Below are 26042 nucleotides of genomic sequence, written 5' to 3'. Positions count from 1 at the left end.
TTTTGGGGGATACAGGGGATCAAGTTAGGGCTGAATGGTCTCTAAAGGTCTTTCCAATTCCTAAGACACTGGTACCTGGTATTTGCTGGATGTTTCTGGAGACTTTATATTTAAGTAGAGCTGCCAACATAAAACTGGTGCTCTACGCTGTTTAGAGTAAGAATGGACACGTTGGCTTCCAAGATGGCGTCCGTGCAGGAGGGTGTACAGTGCTGGCGTCCTGGAGGGAAGAGAGCGTTTCTGCATGATGGGGTGGCCACATGGAGTGTTGAAGCCTTGTGGGGTGAGACCTTCTACTTGCGGAAGGGCAGGGAGGTGGCCCAGTGCAGCGTATGAGAGCCCTAAAAAGGTGGTTAAGGTTTCCACACTCGGCTCAGGGGTAGAGGTAGCTATGGCAACCAGGAATGGGACGCTGGAGCTCAAGTGAGGTTAGGAGGGCATGTGGGAATCCCAGAACAGTGCCAGAGCCTGCGCAGGCTGAAAAGGGTGCCCCAGTCGTTGGGAGGGTATCTATGCTGGACAGCAGGGCACAATGTGTGGGGGGCGCTGGAGAAAAGGGAGAAAACCAGAATGCTCCTGCGGTATTCGCTGGAATTAGTGATATCAATATGAATGCATGGTTTTTAATATACATACATTTAGAGAAAGACAGAGACACTCATCTACGTAGATATAGGAATAAATACAGATGTTAATGTGTGGTGCCCAAAGAAACTCGCAAGTAAGGAAGGACTCTGGCCCAGAGTCCAGATTTCACTGTTAAGAAACCAAGTTCTACGTCAGACATTCGCACACTAGGACCACTGGATCCCCATTCTTAGGACTCCTGCATGTTTGACACAAATGCATAGATGTGAACAAGAGTCTAAAAAGGCTCGCCCCCTGCTTGAATGCTGTTTCTCCCTGACCTGGGGAGGGTTGGTGGAGTACAACCATTTCAGTTTTAAGCAAACACAATTTTAAGGCGGATTTGTTTTTCTTTTAAGGACTAAAATTAGTAGTTATGACTTTCATGTTTCCTCCCAGCAGTGCTGGTATCTAAGTTTAAGTAAAATCATGCTGAGAACTTAAAGTCTCCCTCAATAGGAACCGTTGTAAACTCCCAATTTAGTTCCTTTTAGAGAGAAAATGACAAGAATTCCAGCTGAGGCCAACACAGCTGTGAGAAGAAGCTATCAATAGCAACAATCCTCAGCTTCCCATTGAAAAAATATTGAGAGAGATTTAAAATAAAAATAAAAACAAATTTCTTGCTACTCTGGATCCCTCAAGAGATGTGGGAATTCCCTTAAAAAGCAACTCTCACAAAGAGCAACAATCCAAAATGCTGCCATAAGGTCACCCACCCTGCCTCCTCCCAAGTCTCTGGAAAGGATGATGCGTCTGGAGCCCAACTTCGCCTTATTTTTCTTTTTAGACTTTTCTTGGGGGGTGGAATGGGGAGGGAGGGGAGTGTGGTTTATAAAAGAAAGACCACAGCTGCAGGGCCGAACTGCAGGCAAGGCTGGAGGGGAAATGTGGGTCCAAGTGGAGATGCAGAAATCCACCTACTGGCCAGCAGAGGGAGAATCATGCGCAACGTGGCTGGGACTTTCTCCTAACACACTCGAAGATACACGGTTACTCTATCAAGTTACTGAACCACAGAACTTCAGAAACGAACCGGTACCTTAAGCGACCTAGTAAATGATCTCAGTTTCAGTCTAATGATACATACTAATTAGATTAAGTTATTAAGAAAACTACTACCAATATAACAACTTAAATCTATGAAAATAATTTTGACTGTTCAGAGTGATTTGTTCTCCTATGTTTACCAAATCTCTTCTTTTCAGCACATTTTCTTCCCTGGATTAAATCTGAAGGGAATTAAGAGTCTTAAACTAATATAAGAGAGCTAGATTATACTAGAGAGATTATAGATAATAAATAGAGTTTAGTTCAAGCGGTATTAAGAAAGACAAAGGCCTGGAGGCAGCTGAGCTGACCTCACAGACCTGCTCCTCACTGGCTCTCTCTGCCTGACCCAGGCTTTCTCCACAGCAGCACTGCTGACATTTGGACCCAGTAATTCTCTGCTGTGGGGAGTTGACCTGAGCATTGCAGAGGTTTGGCGGCATCCCTGGCCTCCATCCAGCAGATGCCAGGAGCACCCTGCGCAGAAGTTAACGTCACAGGTCTGACTGTTATCCTCTGACAGGTTGGCAATTGGCTGGTGACTGGGAACTCCGATTTTGGGAGATTTCCCACCGTCCCAAAAACTGATTAGAACTGTGCCCAGACGTATGTATAAACAACATGGTTTATGGTGAACACCTGCTTTCCTTCTGGGTGTCTGGAATTTTGGCACATGCCAAGCACAGACTGCCCATGTGATTAACTCCTAATAAAAACCCTGGGCACTGAGTCTCTAACAAGCTTCCCTCGCACAACATTTCACACGTCACAATTTGTGGCAGGGAGAATTAAGCGCATCCTGTGTGACACCCCTGGGAGAGGACGCTGGAATGCTTGCACCTGGTTTCCTCGGACATCACCCCATGCATCTTTTCCCTTTGCTGACTACGCTTTGTACCCTTTTGGTGAAATAAATCATAGCATGAGTGCACCTATTTGCTAACTCCTGTGAGTCCTCCTGGCAAATCGGAGGTGGTCGTAGGGACTCCTGACACATACAACCTCAGTCGTGACAGTAAAAAATAGCTCCTTATGTTGCCAAATGTCCCAGGGGGACAAAATCAACTGTCCTCCCCTGCTGAGAAGCACCAGCCTACTAGCCATACTTGGTCCAAATAGGCCTTCAATAAAAGTTTGAGTTGAACTGAAGTGAACTGAATAAAACAATTTCTGGAACAACTTCAGGGAAATAAAGAAAAAAAAGGAAAAAAGGCAAAGGGTTAGAAAAATTTTCAAAATCACACAACTGATTTAAATTTGAGTAAATGTTCACAAAAACAGCAAGCACAGGAATAAATCTTTTTTTAAAGTTCAACGGACTTTCCTCTACTTACAGTTATTCATATCTAGTGCTTCATAAATATGCCAAATTAAAATCCTAGGTACATGCCAAAAGCTTGTACCACCCAAAAGGGTACAAGCTGGGCTAACACAGATCATCCTTTCTCAATTATGGAAATCCGACCTCAAAGCCTGGCATTGAACTACATATCATTTTCTCCAGTTACAAATTCTCTATAAGAATTATTTTTGTATTTTCATCTTGATGATGAGCCAAAAAAAAAAAAAAAATAGTATAGGCATATATTTTGCTCATATTTAATGAATACTATTAAAATTTTTCATTGTTCAAACTTGTATTGAGTGGACAAATGAGAAAAGAGGAAGACTTAAAATGTAAATCATGTAAAGCGAGGATAGTAAAATGCTAATGCCAGAATCTAAGTGATGGGACTACATCTGTTATAAAATTTTTTGAAACTCTAAAATTAACATTTTATTAAGAACGCAACTGTAAAACTTTTTAAACTTTGTTGTCTGCTTTAAGATTTTCATTAATAAAATGTTGAGGGAAAATATGTATCATGCATCTGTACCAGATGAAGATAAATGATGACACAATACGCTATATAAAAGGAAGCTCCTGGTTGTCCAAATAATAAGAGGTAGGGAGAAGCACATCATCACCCAGCATGCAGCAGTATTGGCATGTTGAACCCCAAAAAACCATAATTAACTCCATATTCACCTGGAAAGAGAAAATTTAGTTTCAAAGAAAAAGCCCCAGCTATTATGTTATGTTAACCTGAATGTTATTAGTTTTGTAGATTTGTATTTAATGTGTAAATGTTCTAGTTTTATAGTTGTATAAGCAGATTTTAGATCATTTTTTATTTGTACTTATTCAAGTTGCATTATTAAAAAAGTAATTAAAGCTGAAATGAAAATAACTAAAATAAAAACAAACAAAAAAACAGAAAAACCTTGAAAAAGAAGAACAAAGTTGGAGGACTCACATTTACCAGTTTCAAAACTTACTACAAAGCTACAGTAATCAAGACAGTGTGGTAGTAGCATAAGGACATACAGACCAATGGAACAGAACTGAGAGTTCAGAAATAAACCCACGTATGTACCTGTGGCCAGTTGATTTTCAACAATCACGCCGAGATCATTCAATGGGAATAGAATAGTCTTTTCAACAAGTATTGCCAAGACAACTGGATATCCACAAGTAAAAGAATGAAGTTGGACCCTTACCCCACACCATATCAAAAATTAACTCAAAATGGGTCAAAAAACAAAATGTAAGAGCTAAAACTATAAAATGCGTAGAAGAAAACACAGGTGTAAATCTTTAGGACCTTGGATTAGGCAATGTTTTCTTAAGTGTGACACCAAAAGTACAAGCAACCAAAGGAAAAATAAAAAAAAGAAATTTTTGTGCATCAAAAGATACTATCAAGAAAGTGAAAATACTACCTACAGCCTTAGAGAAAATATCTGCAAATCATCTATCTGATAATGGTCTAGTATATAAAATATGTTTAAAAATTCTCACAACTCAACAATAAAAATAAAAACCAATTTAAAAGTGGGAAATGATTTGAATAGACATTTCTCCAAAGAGGTTATGTAAATGACCAAGAAGCACATGAAAAGATACTCAACTTTAATAATTAAAGGTATGCAAATCAAAACTACGAGATACCATCTCACATCCACTAAAATGGCTACAATAAAAAAGACAATAACACGTGTTGACAAGGATTTGGAGAAACTGAAACCCTCCATACATTGCTGGTGGGTAAAATGGTACAGCCATTTTGGAAAAAAATCTGGCAGTTCCTCAAAAAGTTAAACAGAGACTGACCACATGACTCAGCAATTCTACTCCTAGGTATATATCCGAGAGAATTAAAAACATGTTTACATAAAGACTTGTACACAAATGTTGATAGCATTACTCATAATTGCTAAAAAGTGGAAATAACCCAAATGTCTGTCAACTGATGAATGGGTAAACAAAATGTGGTATATCTATCTGGTGAGATATTATGCAGCCAAGAAAGGAAGAAGTACTGATTCCATGCTACGAGACAGCTAAACCTTGAAACTATTATACCAAGTGAAAGAAGACACAAAAGGTTACATATTATATGACTACATTTATATGAAATGTTCAGAATGGGCAAATCCATAGAGACAAAGTACACTAGTGGTTGTTGCTGGGGGCAGTAGGTATGAAGTTTGAGGGCAGGGATAGAGAGTGACAGCTAATAAGTACTAGGTTTATTCTGGGGGTGATGAAATATTCTGGAATTAGGTAGTAGTGATAACAACAGTTGTACAACTTTGTGAATATACTAAAAACCAGTGAATTGTATCAAATCAACACATTGTACACCTAAAACTTACACAATGTTATATGTCAATTATATCTCAATTTTTAAAAAACTCACTGAATGGTATATACTTTAAAAGTGTATTTTATTGTATATGAATTATGTGTCAATAATGAAATACATTAAGTCAGCTCTGGGAGTCCACTAACAGAAAAAAATTCAGAAAGCTGACCTAAGCAACAAGTTCATGAAAGATCCCATCTTCTCTTTGCACTTCTTTGCACTTGCCTAAGGGGTAGAGGAAAAGATGTTTCGATCTCACCTGGGCTTTAGACACTGTCTAAATAACACGTAATTTGCTATATCTAAAGCAAGATCAGAATTTGATCCTGGACCACATGGTAGGACACACACACACGGGACAGAAAAGTCTTCAGCTTGGAGAAGTTCTTACTTCTCTAATCCATAATGGCTTGTAAGAGGAAGTTTGGGCTGCTTTGAGAATGGTTCTAATGTTCTATAAGCAAACTATTGCCTTGAGACTCATTTCTGAGACCAAACGCTATGTGGGGGCTTTTAATCCTCAGCCAGTATGACATTTCTAGGGTGGCAATATGCAAATCAGTCACCTTCACACACAAGCCCTTAGCACACATGTAAAGCATACTGTTACCGTCATCAGGTTTGTTTAAAGCTCACTGAGATTCTCACCGTGTATTAGCACAACTTTAAATAGATTATAGTAAGAAAGGGGAGACCAAAATGCCTCTTGCATCCATGCTGTCAGCTCTTTTCATTTACTCACTCACATATCAAAAATCAGAGCCAATTATGTGCCAGGCACAGAGGACATGGCAGTTAAAAAACAGAGCTGGCGCCAACTTCACGGCACTTACAAAATCCAAAGCAGAGAGGCTTTGAGCAACTCATCACAACAGGGCCTAATGAGTGGTGCAGAAGTGCAGGCTGCGATGGGAGCATAAAGCAGAAGGGTCATCCAGGGGCTAAGCAAGTGCCCTTCGAGTAAGAGGTATTCAAGTAGAAACCTGAAGAACAAGCCGGTCATTAGTCTGACGCAAATAAGGAAAAAGATTTCCAATCAGTAGAGCGTTTTGTAGCCCCGAAAAACAGAGACAGTAAAGCTCATTCTAAGAACCACACACACACAAAAAATTATAAAGAAACAGCTAGAGATGGAGACAGTGGTCATGTGATAGGGGGTCTTGAAAGACATTTTGAGGAATCTGGGATTTATCCTTAAGGGCAATGCGAAGTCAGACTGGAGGGCAGTGAGACTAGAGGCCAGGAAACCAAATAGGAGGCCATTTCAGCAACCCAAGGAGGGGATGACAGCAACCTGGTACAGGGTACGGGCAGAAGAGATGGAGGAGGAGACAGATCTAAGAAATATTCAGGCTGCAGCGTCAACAGGACTTATTCTTTTGATATTGACGTAAGGGAGTGAAAGGAGTTAAGGACACCATGTAGATCCCTGATTTGGAAAGCCTGGTAGAGAGCAGTGTCAATTTACTGAGATAGAGGACACTGAAGGATGAACAGGATTGGGGTGGGTGGGAAAGCTGGCAGACTCAAGGACCCTGGCCTGTAATCGATGCTGATTGCTGTGATACCTGCCACGCTGGCCCTGGCTGTGCTGAATGCAACTTACCCTGGTCCTTTCTCTGGAAGGTCCACCTCAGCTGACAGCGGACTATACACAGGAATGCTGACATCGTAGCCTTGCCGGTAAGTCCATGTAGAAAAGCCACCACCAGCCAACAGAGCCCTGAAAGCAAAACATTTTGTCAAACAAAGAGAAAGGCCTTCATTCTGATAGGCTCTGTGGAAAGGGATAGGAGTACTGTAAGTCAGTCCTCACATAACGCCGTGGGTAAGTTCTACGACTTGAAGCAAACAACATATAATGGACCCAGTTTTACTACAGGCTAACTGATGTAAAGAAGAGTTAAGTTCCTAGGCATCTCATTAATGTTATAAGGAAACCAAGTCGACAAAATGACATTATGTAACAAACGAAATGACATTATTCAAGAACCTGCTATGATTGAGTCTTAATATCAACAACAGCTAATGTTCACGGAGTCGTTTTTCTACAGATGCTGTGCTAACTGTTTTACATTGGCATCTTCTGGACTCCAGCTGCATTCTCTCCCTGAGTCACAAGCCTTCCTCTGGAGTCCTAAGTAGTCTTCCCTTATTTTCCATTCTTTAAAATATATCACAGCCCAGAGGACACCCTCTGAATAGCCCTCCGCTACCTTTTGCAGACCCCATTCACCTCTCTCAAAAGTCATACCCTGCTCTTCAACTCCTGCACAATAATAGGAGTAACAACAAGTCTGCACAGGAAGACTGGCGGGGGCAGTCACTTACCGACTCACTGACTAAAATCTCAGGAGACAGTGGGCACAGAAAGCAGTGGTGACAGCCATGCATCACATCTCACGCTGCATATGCCCCAGCCTCCCTCCAATGCCTGCCCCAAGCAGTTCTCCCCACTGTCACCCCAGAGCTACGTGTCAATCGTGTAGCCTCTACTAGCAATCACGATCCATTCCAGTTACTCAGTCTTATTAACCCAATTCCCTGCACAGGAAGCAGAATCCAGAACTGGACCTTCAGTGCTTCTCTTGCAGTTTCCATGTCCTAGCTTTTATTCTCCTTAAACAGAAAGCTGTTAACACACTGTTTTAATTGGATCCAGCAAGTAGTATAATGACACTTCATCAGAGAAAGGAAGCAGGTGTATATCACACCAACTTTTACTGCTATTCTGTCTTTGGGGCCCCAGCCCCATCTAAATCACTTACTGGGGCAGAGTTTTGCCAGTTCCACACACTGCACAGTCTGAGCCAAAATGTCTGAACCAAGAAACCACATTTTTTGCAGTATTGATTGCTACCAATCCCCTCCTTGCCCTGATGACAGCGTACATTCCCTTCTAACATGACCAGTTAAAGTTCAAAGATTTTCAAACCACCCCTGGAAATCCCAATCTGTTTGTTTAAGCTTTATGAAACCAAGAATTGGTTAGTGAGGTAATGTGCAGGCGAAAAATCTCTCCGGCTGCCAGTCTACTCTGTAAAACTTAATGACTATCCTTAGTACCAACACACGGTCTTATTTTTCCTGATTAGCATTGCACAATGAATCCATCCAACATGAGTTTGGGCAGGTTCCATGGCCATGATGGCAAGCAGACTGTACGGGCCCCCATGACCTATGTACAGAGAAGCAAACGTGAATCCAATACACAGGCAGTGGGCAGGCCAGGTAAGCCAGCGTAGTGAGTGATTAGGTAATTACACCCACAGCCTCAGAGAAAGAGGTGTGCATATGTGGTGAGAAAGGAAGCAGGTATATTTCATACCAACTTTTACTGCTATTCTCTTCCCAGGGGGTAGGGTGGGGGTTATGCACTGGTAGTAGGAAAGCATGCAGTCTGAAGCATGTCGTATGTCACAGATCATACACATGCGATCTCTATTTGTGATCTCGGAAAGAGCCATGACTGCAATTAGTCAAACAGGCCTCACACAAGCCCTGCTATTGACAAGACTTCAACTTTAAGTGACATGCTTCAGACTCCATGCTTTCCTACTACCCGGGTATAACCCCCACCCTACCCCCTGGGAACATTCTGCCAGCGTTCCCCACAGCACTGTAATGAAGAAAATATTGTCAGCATCCTTTGCTCTACGGAACACGTGTTTTACATTGACTGAAAAGGGAATTTCTGAGAAGCACATTCTGTTTTCCCATTATGTGTCCGCAAATCAGAGATCAGTTCCCAAGGTGCAAGAGATTGGATAGAAATCTCGCATTTAAAAAAGTATTACTATGATGATCAGATTCATGCCAGGCTAAGTGTTATATCACTCAACGTGTCCTGTGGCATTTTTAGCACTTTCCAAGACTTCCTGACTCTAGGTCATCTCCTGTCACTGAAGCCTCCCCGCGGCCTCCTTACTCCACAGTCACTAGTCGGGGTCTTTGCTCAGATGTTCTCACAGCTCAGTGTGTTTAGGAGTATTCACAGTGCCTGAACACACTTCATCTGCAGGTTTATCCTTTGCTTTCTTTTATACTATGCGTGCACTCAGGCCTGCAAATTCCTCTAATATAAAGCTTCAGGTTTTGGGGGGCAAAAACTGACCAATTTCACCAATTTGATTGGTCATATTTATTTACTGAAGCCAATAAACTGTAAAAAAATATCTATGAGACAGGTAAATGTGAACAACGGTTAGATGTTTGGTGACTATCAGGTGACAGACCTGGAGCCAGCTTCACTGCACTTACAAAATGCAAAATCCAAAGCAGAGAGGCTCTTGCCTCCTCTGAATCCAGGAGCAAGGACAAACAATAGGAAAAATTAACAAACAAAGCCATAATTTCTTACCCCAACCAGAAGACCACCTAGGTTTCAAAATGAAATTTCCCACATGCAAAGATAAAGCACTATCTGGTGATTCATTACGTGCTAAAAGATTGCCTCTAATCATTTACAAAAATACCTGCATAGGGAAAACAATTTCACCTCCCTGATCCTTAACACCTAGGAACTAGCAAGAACTTAAAAGTTTCCCCTGACCACTTGACACTTTCCTGCGGAGAAATGAAACCCCATTTAACATGTGCACTTGATAAAAATAAAATCCTTCTCCCATGCAGATACATATACCAAAATGTCAGCAAAAAGCAAAACGTCCCAAACAGAAATAAGCCCTTCTCAAAATAAACCCAGAACAGCAGGTGAAGACATTGCATTCCTAACAGCTCTTTTCCTTCCCGTCTCTATTCTCTAAAGTATTTTCCCCTTTCCCAGAACAACCAAATCCATAAAACAGTAGCCCACTCAGGAACACTGGGGCTGAGAGCCAAGTAAGGCTCACTTTGTGTTTAGCTGGTTTCTACAGAACCTGTGTGGCCTGACTGCCCTCTACCGTCCAGAATGGTTTCTACAACAAGGCTGAGGAGTGGTCGTGGTGTGTTCGTCTCTTCTAGCGATAGTTGGATTTCCAGATCAAAACACAACACTGACTCTAGATAATCCTTAAAGCAAAGAGGGCTTAGGTCTACTCTTCTGGGAAAAAGCAGTACTAAGCGTAGATTTTCATAAATGACGTTAGCCTCTCACAAGTTGAGAACACAGCTGGTCTCAGGCTGTTCGTCCACCTTTTTCAGTAACAGTGATTTTAAGACTTAAACATCAACTGTAATAAAATTGGTTATAAATGAGTTCATATACAAACTTACAACAATCCTATACCTTCAGTATATTGCCTGGGACCCTTATCTTGGGCCCAAACTTTCTGCTCTCCTCAAAGCCTTGAACCCAGTACTAGGAGAGGAACCTTAAGGGCACCTCATTCCCAAGCTTTCCAGGAAGCCTCCAGCCACAGTGGGTCAGTCAATGTATGAAAGGGCTGAGAAATATAGTAAGTGACTCAAAAGCATAATCATGCAAGCCTAGTCCCCCCCATACCACATCTACCCATTTGGAAGGTTTTATTAGGAGAGAAGGAAAGAAAGGGGCAGGGTGAGAAGGAGAGAAAGAGAAAAGGAAGAAAGGCAAGAACCACACTGACTGAAACAACAGCGTGAATGCTAATCAGAAAGGCCTCGTTTGCTGCCTCCTGATCTTACAGGCTCCAGGCATCACTTTCACACATCCATCCCCTTCCCTCAGTAAGCTGTGGCTCTGCTTTTGGCAAAAGCCCCCAAATCCACAGACCGCTGGCACAAGCCAATCATGAACCAGGCCTTAGGGGTAGGGCTGCTACATCAGGACAGCATCACCCACATTGAGGAAAAGGTTTTGTAAGATGCTACGCTAGAACATGAGCTCCAATTGGTTCTCACAACAGATGTAAGCAGGTCTCAAATCACTGTATGTCTCGAGGAGGGAAATGCCCAGGCAATTTTTTATTTACAAAGAAACAATTCTGATTACACAGTAAGTCCCAGGAGGCTTAGGAATATGATTTCACATAAACAGAAAGCCACCACAGTGAGAACCCCAAATACACCTACCTGTCTCTGGGGACATCCAGAGCTGTGTTATAATCTGGGGGGCCTCCAGGCAACATGTTGAACAGCAGGTGGTTTGTACCGCGATCCCATCTATTAAGAAATTGAACATGTAGAAAAATTCACGTGTTGACGATGAAGAAACAAAAAGAGTCAGTTATTGGATGACATGTAGCAAGTATCCCCAACCTAAAACAGGGCCACGTCTCAGGCATGCAAAGTGAGTTCCCTGAAAACTCAGCAGGACATCGGGCACTAGCCCTGGCTCCACGAAAGGAAAAATGGGTGGATGTGTATGTACTTCAAACTTGCCCACCACAGAACTGCTTCCGGTAAGGAAAACCTGAAAACTCTCTCAATGTCCACCGTTTGGTTAAAGGAACAAAAAAATAAATAAAACATAGAAGGCTGGTTAAATACATTATGGAACAAGGGCAAAATGAAATACTATACAAACCTTAGAATTATATAGTAAAAGAATGTGAAATTATTTGAAAATATATTCCAGATATATTAAGGGAAAAAGGCAGCAAGAGAGTATATACTGTGTGATCCCGTTCTTGACAAAATGTATATACGCATATATGCATATGTACATATATACAAAAATGTATATATAGTGCATATATATTTTTATATAAAAATGACTTAAAAATACCATTAAAATAATGGTTATCTCTTAGAAGCAAGATTATGGAATGAGTCTTACACTCTTCTTTTCGTTTACCTGTATTTCAGACCCTTTTACACAGAACACATACTATATGAGTAATGGGGAGGGAGAGCGTAGTATTTAAATTTGAAAGGAGAATTATGGGAAGAGGAGCCATCCCTAGCTTTTTAAACTCTAAGAAGTGGGGAGCCCACAGCAGCCGCACGTTGGCGGACTGGCTTTCACCGGTCAGGGCCAGCTGCGTACAGCACAGCCACATCCCGTCCCATGAGACAAGATACAGACGCTGGAAGCCAGCTCAAGAGGAAAGCAGGCCTCTCCCGCGCCTTCCCTTCAGTTCCCTGAAGGGCCCGGCTCCGCTCTGTCCAAGCACTAGATACCTGGAGAGCTGGGCCAGCGCCTGCGCCGTCTCCTTAATGCGGAGCGTGTTCTGGTTCAGCACGTCGATGGACGGCACGAACAGGCAGGCGCGGGCGATGTCGTCGGTGTAGTAATCGCTGTCGGAGATGGCCGTGAGCAGTTCATTATACTCCCGGGAGATGGCGCTGCTCACCGGGACGCCACCGTCATCCACGTACTTTTTCAGCGAGTAGATATACACCTTGATTTTGTTCTTTGGGTTGAAGCCACAGCGGTAGACATCAAAGCACGTGTGCATTCTGCAACTGAGATCCCCGCGCTCGGGGATGGGGCTGTCGGCGGGCAGCCTGACCACAGGCACGTCGCGGACACTGCGCTTCTCCACACTCCAGTCGTTGGAGGACTCGATGGAATGGGGCCAGAACTGGAACATGCCAGTGGCAATGAGCCCCAGCAGGACAACGGAGAAGAGGGCGATGTAGTATATTCGGTGCTTGGTCTTCATTCTCGGGATGAGGGCAGGACCCCGGATATTGTACTTGACCGCCGCACACATAATGACACAGGCAGCCTCTTCCTCACACTCCTGGTTACCGGGCACAGAAACAAGAAAAAGGGAGCATGTAGGGTGGCAAATGACAGCTGAAGGAACTGTCTGACGTTTAATAAATCTATTTCTCTCCCTTAAGTATTTGATGAAGTAATGAAAAGGAATTGTTTATCCTTCTTTGTATATATGAACACAAGTATATGCTCTATCTTTAATATTTATACTGTTTATATACTACTTAACATAAATATTGATAATAAAAATATAACTATATCCTAGAAACACACATTCACGGAAAGCATGAGCTGGCACATGTACGGGGCATAGGAGGAGGGGCTCTGACCAAGGAAGAAAACAGAAATGGAATAGCTAAAGACAGTCGTTTCATTTTGTTTTTAAATACTTGCCAAACATAAACTGATGCTTCATCTGGACAAAGCGATGCTTGGTTATTCAAAAATGTCTTTTCATTCATTTATTCATTCAACCGCCTATTGAGCACCTACCATGTACTGCGAAGGAAACAAAGAAGAAAGCAAAGACCCTCCCTTAGACTAGAAACTTATATTCCAGTGAGAGATAAAACAAACAAAATTAATAAAATGCAAAATATAAAAATATCACTGGGAAAATATCAATAAAGTGGCAAGGGTATTAGAGAAGAAAAGATTAACCTTTAAAATTTAAATAAACATTGATGTTTTATATGAAGGTGATAGTTGACACATTTAGATGGAAGGAAGGAATGAGGAAAGGAATCGGGGAGGGAGGGAGGGACGGAGACCAGTGTGGTGAATCAATTTCCCAAGACTGATGTCAACAATTCTTCTCATCAGTGAATGTGCATACTTTTCCAATTAAAGGTGGAATCGATTTCCCTTCCTCCTGAATCTGGGCTAGACTGGTGCCCCGCTTTGACCAAGAAAATGTGTCAGCAGTGACATTCTAGGGCTTGCGAGCCCAGACCTTAAGAGACCCTATAGCTGCTGCTTTTGTCCTCCTGAAACCCAGCTGCCACTCTCTAAGGAAGCGGAACTCCCAATTGAAGGCAACCTCACGGAGATCCCAATAGAAGTCATGTGACGCCGGCATGAACTATCACACTAGGCTGCGCATGGGTTGCAGAATCTTGCTGTTGTTTTGTTGTTGTTTTTTAATAATTTTTTTTTCTTAAAGATTTTATTGGGGAAGGGGAACAGGACTTTATTGGGGAATAGTGTGTACTTCCAGGCCTTTTTTCCAAGTCAAGTTGTTGTCCTTTCAATCTTAGTTGTGGAGGGCACAGCTCAGCTCCAGGTCCAGTTGCCATTGCTAGTTGCAGGGGGCGCAGCCCACCATCCCTTGCGGGAGTCGAGGAGTTGAACTGGCAACCTTGTGGTTAAGAGGATGCGCTCCAACCAACTGAGCCATCTGAGAGCTCAGCAGCAGCTCAGCTCAAGGTGCCGTGTTCAATCTTAGTTGCAGGGGGCGGAGCCCACCATCCCTTGAGGGACTCCAGGAATTGAACTGGCAACCTTGTGGTTGAGAGCCCACTGGCCCATGTGGGAATCAAACCGGCAGCCTTCGGAGTTAGGAGCATGGAGCTCCAACTGCCTGAGCCACCAGGCCGGCCCCCTGCTGTTGTTTTTAAGCCAATAAGTTTTGGGTTGGTTTGTTACTTAGCTAAATGAAACAACCAATGAGGATCCCTGATTGATATAATGAAAATTCTTAGTCCTCAATTGAAAATGCAGAGTTCCCCTGCAGCTCACAATGGAAGATCCGTACCAAACAAACCTCCCCGATCTGATGCCAACCTTCCCCTTTGATTGCATCATATGTCACAGACTTAACCATGTTACTACAACAATCTACTGTGGCATTCAGCATGTCAAAGTCCCAATCTACAAAATGGTCTCATTCTACTCACCAATCTTTCAGAAAAGCTACTGATATAAAGGGAAATAGCTGAAGAGCTCACAGACCATCTTAGGGTTTATCAACCATTTTTACTTTGGCTCAACAGAGCTCTCCCCGGTCACTGCCCACACTATAAAACTGCTTCCTGCTTCCCTCGCAAGGGATTGTTTAGGTAAATCACTCAGCTTTTTGGGTACAATGTGAACAGTCATGAATGATTTCCACTTGTATCTCTCTGAGATCATGAGTTGACACATAAGAAATCTGCTTGTTACAGACTAATTTATGAGAGTTCATAAACATTAAACGTAAAGATTAGCATCTTTGGGTACATACACCAGCCATTCAATACGTGCTAATTGATTCTGTGACAGAAATTCAGGCATGAGAGCTACTTCCAGCCCCCAGCCCCACCCAATAGCTTTCTTGCTACTTTCTGTGTCTCTTAGAACTCGAAGACAAGAGGTCTCGGGACAAACAAGAAAGGACTTGCTCCCTCCACTTCTCCAAGTTAGAACTTCCCAGCAGGCACTTATGGTCTGTGTATGTCCTGCATCAGTGGTTCTCAAGCACCTAAAGGCTGAGAATCACCCAGAAAGCTTGTTAAAACAGAATCCTTAGCCCCAGCACTGGAGGTTTGTATTAATAGGTCTAAACTAGGGTCAAAGAATCTGTCATTCTAGCAAGCTCCTCAGATGTTTATTTTGTGCAACTAGGTTTAAAATCTTTACTAAAATTAGACAAACTACCTTTTAGTACAGTATCTTTCAAATTTTTCTTTTTTCAGCTAAAAGCTACGATAAGAAACATATTTTATATTGTGACCCAATACAGACACAGATGTGTGTGTGTGTGCATGTATGTATTTGAAAAAAAAGTTTCACAAAACAATGTTTAACCTTAGTATACAGTATTAGCCATAGAACATTTGGTGAACACTGTATTTTTCTATTCTGTTATTCTACTGCTTTTTTAAAAATTCTGGCCATAACCGACTAGATCAGTTATACCAATTGGTCAAAGTCTGAAAAATACTATCTGCATGCTAAAACTGGGATTAAGGGAAGAAAAATAGTACCATCCACATGAGCTTTATAAATTCTCATGAGCAGCCGATTAACTATAAAAAAGACATTATCACAAATAGAAGGAAATAAGTAATAAATAAAATAGAAATTAATTTAAAAGCAAAATGGGAAGACTCAACAAAGCTAAAAGTGTTTTGTTTGTTTTTTTTAACGATGAATAAAATTGACATTTGACATAATTCTGGTAAGATTAATCAAGTTAAAAAAAGGACAAATAAATATCGGGAATGGCAGGGAAAACATAACTCTAAATGCTGCATATGTTCAAAAGATAAGATACCAATGAACTTATGCCAATATATTTAAAAACTGAGATGAAATGGAAATAATCTTTTAGAATATAACTCATCAAAACAGACTCAAGGAGGGGCCAGCCCTGTGGCTCAGGCAGTTGGAGCTCTGCGCTCCTAACTCCGAAGGCTACCGGTTCGATTCCCACATGGGCCAGTGGGCTCTCAACCACAAGGTTGCCGGTTCGACTCCCGCAAGGGATGGTGGGCTGCGCGCCCTGAAAGGACAACTTGAAGCCGAACGGCACCCTCCACAACTAAGATTGAAAGGACAACAACTTGACTTGGAAAAAACAGTGCTGGAAGTACACACTGTTCCCCAATAAAGTCCTGTTGCCCTTCCCCAATTAAAAAAAAAAAAAAAAAAAAAAAAATCTTAAAAAAAATAAAGTCTCAAGGAGAAATAGCAAACCTGAATATTCAGTAACATTAAAGAAACTGAATCAAAAGTTTTTAAATCTTCCTATGAAGTCCAGACCCAGAAGATTTTCCAACATTAAACGTTCAAGAAACAATAATTCTAACTTTACACAAATTAGTCCAGAGTTCAGAAAACAGAGGGAACACTCCCCAGCTTATTTTAGGAGGCTAGTAGGACTGGTGGTTCTCAAAGTATGGTCTAGGGACTCCAGGGGGTCCCCACGACCGTTTCAAAGGGTCTGAACTGTTTTCATAATAATACTGACATTATTTTTTCAATTTCATTTTCCAGGGGCTACATGATGTCTGACATTGCAGAGAGTCAACGCAGAAGTGGATATGAGAATCCAGCTGTCTTCTATTAAGCTTTTCCAAAAATAATGAAAACTATCAACTCACATATTCAAGATGCTCAATTCCAAGCAGAATATATACGAAGAAAACCCCACCTAGATAAATCAAAGTAACCACTAAAAAGAGAGCCAAAGAAAAACATTGAAAGCAGCCAGAGGAAAGAAAAACCTATCCAAGGTAGATTAAAAAGCTACATGTAACAGGCAAAACTACAAAATATTTAGAACACAATAGAGACTATCTATGACTCTGGGGCAGAGAATAATTTCTAAAACAATACAAAAAGTGCAAACCATAAAAAGATAAACTCAGGGTTACAATTGAAAACTTTTGTTCATCAAAAGATAGCATAAGGAAGTAAAAAGACAGTCTACAAACCTAAAGATATTTACAATACATAAAACCAATAAGGACTAGAAACCAGAATAAAGAACTCCTACAAAGCAAAAAACAAACAAAAAGTAGAAAACTGGACAAAAGACTTGCACAGAAATTTCACAGAAGAGGAAACAAAAATGGTACATGAACATTTGAAAAGCTGTTTAGTCTCATTTATGGTCAGGAAAACTAAAGCCACAATGAGACACCTTCTGCCCACCAGCGTGGGGAAACAGAAGAGTGCAACACCTCCGAGGGTCGGTGGGGACACGGAGCCACAGCAGCTCTCCCGGCAGGAGAAGGAACTGGCTCCAGGGTCCCAGGTGGTCACCGGAAGGGCTGGAATGAGAGGAGGCTGATCCCGCGAGGTTGAGAGTCCTGGCATCATATTTTGCTTCCTACCTATCAGAGCTTGGGTCCCCCATCCTCACCCCTCCCCAGATGAAGAACCAAAGACAAGGATGGGGGTGCAGGTCGTTTACTTACTTGGGAGGTGATCTCAGAAAGCTAGAGTGATGGAGCAAGAGAGAGACAGGGAAACAAGGGAAGGCCACGAAGCAATGAGTCAACCTGCGGCTGCTGTGGGCAACGGGGGCCCTTAGGGCTGCTAGGAACCCTCCGAAGAACCACGTAGACTATGTCTTGAACCTCAGAAGGATGAGAGGCTTGGGCAATTACTGCTGTCTGCTGCTGCTTGAGGATTGCCTGGTACTGCCATCAGCTCAGACCCTTAGTCAACAGCCCTGAAAAGGTCAGGATATTAGCCCTTCCTTGATGTACACTTAGTTTGACAAAGCTGTGGTTCCCTTGGGGGGCGGGGGAGGGGGACATTTGTCCATACTTGCAGGATGTCACAAAGTCCTTCAAAGACATCCAGCCTCCTTCTCAATCCATGGGACATGGGTCTGAGAGCTCACAGTTGAAAACCAGGTGACAAACAGTGATTTTTCCGTTGCAGCAGCTGACATTAGCCTGCTTGCCAGCTCTTGTTTTTTTCTGGTTATATAAGGTAAGCAGCACCCTCGTTGGCCACCCATCTGTCTATACTGCTCTTAGGAAGACCATGCTCCATTAGCATCACCGGGGGTTAAGACACACTGGTTGCAAGTTGGGTCTTGATGCCACTTGGGTATTGTGTCTACCTGGCCTCTGGTGGTTAGTGGCACCACCTGGCCTCTGCTATTTCAGAATCCTCTCATCCTCATAGATGCCTGGGAACCCAGTTCCATGGTCATATCTCCTAAAGTCAATCCTGGCCTACAGAGGACAGCCAACTGCGAGCTTCCCAAAGATGCCGGTCCCATCACGGGGCATTCCTATTACCAGAGAGAAGGGACTGTGCCCTCCCGGGAACTTGGACACGGAGTGCATCTCAGGCCTTAAGAAATGAATCCAAGTCAAATCTCTACTTCCAATCTCCTTCTGAGCTTTTCCTCAATACTCTGCCAAGGCAGCTCTGCCACCTCCGCCTCATTTAATGCTGGCCAGGGTTTCTCAACCTCAGCACTATCGACATTTTGGGCCAGATCATTCTTTTCCATGGGGAGGTGTTCTGTGCAATGTAGAAAGTTTAGTAGCATCCCTACTCAATAGAAGCAATCCTTAGTTGCAAGAACTAAAAATATATCCAGACATTGCCAAATATCCCCTGGGGAGGCACCATCGCCCCCAGTTGAGAACCAGTGGTACTGGCTATTGCCATGTCCAAGCTTTAAGAAGCCTGCCCAGCAGCTTATCAGCACTGGCTCTCCCTCTCCTTGCTAGGTCCTTAAATCCTGAATCATGAGAGAATGCCCCCAGCCAGCTTTCTAGTCCACCAGCACCCCCACTCCTGGTCTAACACGCTCACAATTCACTCCCACATGTGCTCCTCCAGTTTCAGCTGGTCCATAAGAATCAGGGCCTACCACTCTTTCAGTACAAAAGCTATTTCCCGTGCAGCAGGGACCATGCTTGCCTACTTAGGCAACGCTGAGATCTGAGGGGAGGAGACAGATTCTGAGGATAAGCAACATGTTGCAAGGCATCTGCCTCAAGTGAGGTCTCTGCAGAGCAGCCAGGCAAGGAGAAGCTGTTCTCCTCTATAGCAGAGAGGTGGAACCTTCGGTGGCCCAGAGGAGCTAAGGAATTACGGGAGTTCAAGGTCTCACTGCCCCCACCCAAATATCCCCATCGCAGGTCTCACGCCTGAACTTCAGCAGAAGCCACCGGTCAAGGCTGTGCATTCAGCTTCCTTTGCAGTTCTGCCAGAATTATGATGAAATTCTGGGCCTGGTTTTCAATGCAGTCTGCCCTCCAGCTACAGATGCTATCGCGGAGCCTTCAGTGTTTCACAGTGTGTCCTGAGTTGACATCTCTGTGAACTGAGCCTGATCTGACCTCGAGGCTACTAAGGGACTAAGGAAAGCCAGACCACTCCACCGTCCTTATCATTACCATTGGCCACATATTGGGCAAGTGCTGGAGCTACTGTACAGCCAATGCTGTCCCTTCTACCTGAATCTCATCCCAACCCACCACTGGTGAAGATGCTAGAGAGCACCAGGAGCTCTCAACACCTCACTTACCACCAGCAAAGGGGTCCTTGTTGCCCTCCGAAGATGAGTGATCCCATTCCCAGGGCTTGCTTTTTAGAGCTACTTCTAAGACCAACTTCCTCAGTTTATGTTCTGCCAAACTAAGACAAAGTGACTTGCATGCAAGTTTCTTGCAGAAGGTGTATCTGGAAAGCCGGAGTAAGGGAGTAAGGAGAGGATTCAGGGAAAAGCCATTAAAGTGCATTGCAGAGCTGGTTAACATACACTAAGCTGGGCAAATAAATGGGGCTCAGTCCTGCTAGGGTCCCTCTGAAAAAATGCACCTCAGAATGGTCCCTTTGAAAGATACGGAGCCGTGACATTCATCCACGGAAGCCCATCCCCTACTTATTGAGGGTTACCCCCAGAGATGTAAACTCACATTTCTGACGTATCCCTACACAGGAGATACGCGAGCGCCCACAAGTCTGTTCCAAATGGCTGAGAGGTATGGCGAGTGCTCGAGGTAGAATAAAAACAATAAAAGAGATGAGGTGAAAAGCCTTAAATGAAAAAGAAAAGGAGGAGAAATGAAGAAAGAAGCCCCTTAGTAAGTGGTACTTTAGAGACAGACAACCTTCGCTGTGAGCGTCCACATGCATTCCTTTTCCATACTTCAGTACAGCTCTTGCCATATTATATTAATTAGTTAAGTAATTGTAAGTCTCTTTCCTCTACTGGTTATGATTTCCTTGTAGTCAGAGTTTTTCATCTGTGCTCAGTATTCCCAGCATCTGACACCACGTCTAGAGCTCATTTCATAGCACCATAAATGTTTGTTGAATGAATGTGTCTAACCTTCCCAGTTCCATCAGTGCACACTCTGTTCAGGGTCCAAGTTTTGAGTTACATGGTGACGAACTCTGATAATTTTCTTTCTTGAATCAGTTTCCAAAGGGGGGAAATGGCTAAGTACTTCCATAGACTGATTTTCTGTACCTCCCCCTAAACACCCTCCTCTCCCCTAGCAGAACTTCCCTGAAGAGGACAGACCAAAAGGAATCTCCTGCTAACGAATGTTGGTTCCATATACAACCATAACCTGGACCAAAACAAGAATTTTACAACCAAGCCCTACACACTTCAACCTCCTTGAAAGATATCAACCCTGTCCCTGTAAAACACTGGCATTATCTGGCTAGCTATCAAGTACTGAGTCACTGGAAAAATCTTTTAACCCCATTCTACTGTCAGGATGAGATACATTTTCTGTTCCTGGAATTACTTAATCCTAAAATTTGCCTGAATAACCTTTCCTTGGTGCTATAGGCTATATCCAATCCACTTAGTCCAATGTTTTGAGTCACAATCTCTTATTTTAACCTTTTAACAAAAGCCCTCACAACTGAACCCCCAGGGCCACTGCTACACTAGAACTTAACCCAACTGTTCCTGAAAACAAAGGAACCAAATATTAGCAAAAGCAGGAACCTGATAGAGTTCTTTATAATTAGTTATATTATGGCTAACCAGCCCTAAAAATGGTTTCCAATAATAATAATTAAAAAAAACTGTGCCCCTTTTTTTGTGGGATTATACTATAATCAATACAATGCACATAACTAAATAACTAATAGCTCAACTTTACTGAGGACTTACTATATGCCAGGATCAGTTTTAAGCACTTTGTGTTAACTTATTTAATCTTCCTAACAGTGCCATGTGACAAGCTATTACTATCCTGATTTTAGAGACAGGGGAAAAGTGCAACAACCGCAAGACTAACTTGCCCAACAGCACACAACTAGAAATGCCAACTGCTAAGATTTGAAGGACGGCAGTCCGGCCCTGGAGCCTGGGCTCTTCACATGTGAAACTGCCTCCCCTGGTTACCTTTAAAAGCCAGGATTAGATAAACCTTTTTCACTCCTCAATTAGCAATGCCAGCATAACCTGACTGACGAAAAATCGAATCCATTCATACCAGTATCTTGCAACCAGGAGGCTTAAGTCAGCGGAAGTGAGAAATGATGGAAACTGAATCATACATTGTATTACCGTGAACAGCCTGTGAGCTCTGAAATTTACAAACCAAGTGCAGTTTAACTCCTTAGAGCACGGGGCTGGCACAGAATTAACACTGACCCAAGCAATTACGAGTCTCAAAACTGTATACGTTGATCTGGTTGCCGCCACCAGTGGGAAAACTCCAAATGCCAAGACACGCAGGCATCTTTCAGAGCTGGGGGGACACCATGCACCAAATCCTACCCACGGCAGCCGGCACCGCCGGAGATGCCACAGGCCATCACAGAGCGCAGAGCACAAGTCCCCGCGGGAGGAAACAGATCCCTGTAGTTCGTGGGAAGGAGGTGGGAATGGTCACCGCGGAGGGTGGGGCCGAGGGAAACGGAAGCTGCAGGGCCCCTGGAGAAACGCAAGGAGCGGACGGAGGACAGGCGTGGGCAGGGGAGACAGGTGGGAACCAAGTGCGGGGCAGGCCAGGTGCAGAAAAAGGCGGTGCGGAAATCAAAGCGCTCCAGACGCGGTCGATCGTCCTGAGCGGCCCCCGCGGGGCTGCGGGGCGCCTCTCGCAGCCCTCGGGCCTCCACCCCGCCCGCTCCTCTCCGGCAGCCGGGCCCCGACTCCGCCGCGGCCCGGGGAGGTCCGAGCCCCACCTCGGCGACCGCCGGCCCTTCCTCGCCGCGCTTACCTCGGCCACGGCTGCCTCCCGCTCGGCCCCGCGCTCGGTCACCGGTTCATGCCGCAGGGCACCGGCCACCGCCGCCCGGCTAGGGCTGCACGAACGAGGGGAGAGGGCGGCGCCGGCGATCCGGCGGCTCGGCGTCTGACACCGAGCGCACTGCGCATGCGGGAGCGGCCCGGGCCCGCGCCCCCTGCTGGACAGGAGGAGTCAGGGCACGGCTTACTGTTTTCTCCCAGACAGACGCGCCAAGCTCGGGATCCACCGTACAACTCAACTCAAGGCTGGGCAGCCTTGTTCATAACTAAAGAAACTGCAAACCGAAACAACGAGGCAGCATGCTTCACTTATAAAACTCACAAAAATGTAGACATTTTATTATAATCAGTACTGGTGAACGTGCAACATCCCTGGAGGGCAATTTGGCAGTATCCCTCAAATGTAAAATGTGGTAACCTTCCCCCAAGAATCCCTCTGTATGGAGTCTACCCTATAGATATTCTCAACAATATTTATCAAAAATATTCATTACAGTACTGTTTCTAATAATAGTGAAAACTGGACACAACCAAAATAAATTATGAACATGAATTAAATAATGCAAGTGTACATATATGTGTTGGTACGGAAATATCTTCAACATATGTTCATATGAAAGCATAGTCCAAAAAACAGTGTGCAAATATGATCCCTTCTATATAACTATATAACTAGAAGGGATATGTATATATTCAGGCATGTGTATAATATTTTTTCCTGGAAGAAATCCAAGAAGTAATTAAGTTTCGTGGTGAGAAATTGTGGAAGCAGAAATGGGGAAGAGAGACTTCTATTTTCATTTTGTTTCTGTGTTATTTACGTGACCTAGCCTTCTACATGCACAGTAAAATCCCTGTCATAAGGCAGTAAGTGGACTCTAAAAAATGCAATCAAAATTCAGCTTGATGTTACTGAGGGTAATGAGATGACCCCACTGGGCCTACGTAGTTTACTGGTACTGGCTGCAGAATCCAAATCCATTTCTAGTCCCAGCTATTCCTTAGCGCCATCTGGTGGAAGTTGTCACCGCTTAAATATTCATGGAGATGAGTCTGAGTCTGAAGAGGCTCACGGTGGCTTCCAGCAGCAACAGTACTTTCAGAAATATGCTTGTGAGTTAATGCCTGCTTGTCACAGATCCAGGGAGATTGGGATGAGAGTATTCTGGAGATGGGAAACCCACATTCTGCGTCTCCACATCCCGAAAAGCGTTCTCCTGCCCTCCAAATCCACATCCCCCCCAAAAGGACAGGACATTTAGGACACATAAACCCCACTTGAGAACTAGGTAAGTGGAGAGCATTTTGTTTTCTCCTTTGCTTTATCTGTATTAAATGTTTTAAATTAATCATTCTTTCATTAAATGAGGACTCTCTGTGTTAAAGACCATAGCCTTTGAGGAACCCGCCTATCTTATTCACTTTATAACTCTAGGTACGTATAGTGCCTGGCACATAGTAAGTGCTCAGTGAGTATTTTTTTGTGAAATAAAGAGTGCCCGGATGCTGTAGGAGCTCAATAGAAAGAAGAGAAATTCACAAGTAAGATTAGCCAAAGCAGAAGGGGAAAAGCGGCAGAGGAGAATATAAACAAAATGCTACAGGGTTCAAAAGAAAAAGCAATTGTGGAATCTATAGAACAAAACAAACTAACAAACAAACAAAAAACAGAAACCGACTCATTGATACAGAGAAAAAAACTGATAGTTGCCAGGTGGAGGGGGGGTGGGGCTGGGTGAAAAAGGTGAAGAGATTAAGAAGTACAAGTTGGTAATTACAAAATAGTCCTGGGAATGTAAAGTACAGCATAGGGAATATACTTAATACTATTGTAATAATTATGTATAGTACCAGGTGGGTACTGGACTAATGGGGGGGAATCACTTCAGAAATTATATAAATGTCTAATCACTATGCTGTACACCTGAAACTAATATAAAATAATACTGAATGTAACTGTAATTGAAATTTGAAAAAAAAAAAAAAGAGGAAGCAGTTGCACCCAGTTGGGAAGATATAGGAAGACAACATGTAAGACTGATCTCTTTGCTGGTCCTGGAGGCTCTCCAGGATTTTGACCAGTAGAGAGGTGAATAGGGCATTCCAAGCAAAGGAAAGAGTTGTGAGCAAAGGTAGATGTGATCAAGGAGAAGCAATCAGAAAGAACAAGTGTTTTTTAATCAGGTGTGGCTAAAACAGTATAGTTACGTTTCTAGGGGTAGAAACCATGCAAGTCATTGGAAGTGAGAATGTATAGAAGCTGTGAAATTAGAATCTATTTGATGACAAAGAAGCTGAGGGTGACCGAGTGGGAGCCAGCGAAGAGTGGGAGCCGGGACCTGAACTCTCTGAGAAGGTACAGACGTGTCCTAGTATTCAGTGCTGTAAAGAGGAGAGGCTGGAGAAATATGTTATTCACTTGGAAGGTACAGGACAAAGCAAAGATGGCACACAGACCCGCTTAGCCAGTAAATCAGAAAATGTGGAATTAGGAGCTAGAAAGGGCATGGCTTTCAAGGGAAGTGGCATCATCAGAGTACAAGGAGCACAGGATTTTGAACCAAACCAACCTGACTTTGAATCCTGGCTCTGATATTTTGGAGCTACTTTTCCAGTGACTTTGGGATGGTCATTCCATCCCTTTGAGACTCAGTTTCCTCATCTCTAAAATGAGGAATAATGTCGGCTTCCCAGGGTTGTTAGAGCTAGGACCAATATATGTAATTAACACAGTGTCTGGCACATAGAAGGTATTCAAGAAAAGACAGGGAGGAGGACTGAAAGAAAGGCAGAAAGAGGAAAACAAATCCTAAAACAAATAGCATGGTTTACAGAAACACTGATTTCACTGACATTCTCTTAAAACAGGAACACGGAAAGAGACAGCTTTACTAAACTGGAGTGTCGTCACCAGACAAGGGACCTCAACACATGGCTTTAAGGTCAGATCAGAAAGCTCTTTTGGACTCTGAACTAAAGCACCCCTGGGGATGGGGTGGGTGGTCCTTTGCATTCTCAGGGTGGAAAGGTTAGTTAGTCTCCACAAAAGCCTCAGTTCAGGGTCCAGCCCCATATCTATCCCCAAAGCCATGGCTGCGTGACTCTGGTTTGGGAGCATCAGTGAAAGCAGCTCCTTCCCAGGAAGGAGGAGAAGGAAGAGCATCCTGGAGTCAGAGAAGCCCCCCACGGGGTCCTGTTCACCTTGTCCCAGGTCCCAGGTCCCAGGTGTGCCAGGGCCCACACATCCTAAGTGTGTGAACAATCTGAACATAGAGAATTAACTCCTTTCTCCGTGTAGTTTGGGAATTATCACTCTTTTTTATTTGGGGTGCATACCCTCTCTTATATGTGTTGTTTCTTTGACTTGTTTCCCTGGCAACAAAGGAGGAAGAATGAAAGCGCTACTAAAAAAAAG

At 43.4% G+C, this 26042-nt stretch overlaps 1 protein-coding gene across 1 annotated transcript in view; it reads right to left on the bottom strand.

The window, feature by feature from the left end:
* Positions 1–22756, bottom strand: part of EXT2 (exostosin glycosyltransferase 2) — a 124384-nt gene extending 101628 nt beyond the window's left edge. Inside the window, exons 1-4 of the mRNA XM_019746443.3 lie at positions 22599–22756; positions 12411–12976; positions 11361–11450; positions 6973–7089 (exon numbers count right to left, since the gene is read on the bottom strand). Of these exons, the coding sequence (XP_019602002.3) occupies positions 6973–7089; positions 11361–11450; positions 12411–12946 (743 nt within the window). The 5' untranslated portion in view covers positions 12947–12976; positions 22599–22756. The remainder of the gene's footprint in view (positions 1–6972; positions 7090–11360; positions 11451–12410; positions 12977–22598) is intronic.
* Positions 22757–26042: the final 3286 nt, after the last annotated feature.

Source organism: Rhinolophus sinicus, chromosome 14 (assembly GCF_057876585.1).
Source record: "Rhinolophus sinicus isolate RSI-liver-muscle chromosome 14, RSI-T2T, whole genome shotgun sequence".
Lineage (NCBI taxonomy): Eukaryota > Metazoa > Chordata > Mammalia > Chiroptera > Rhinolophidae > Rhinolophus > Rhinolophus sinicus.
This window is presented reverse-complemented; position numbering and strand designations above follow the sequence as displayed.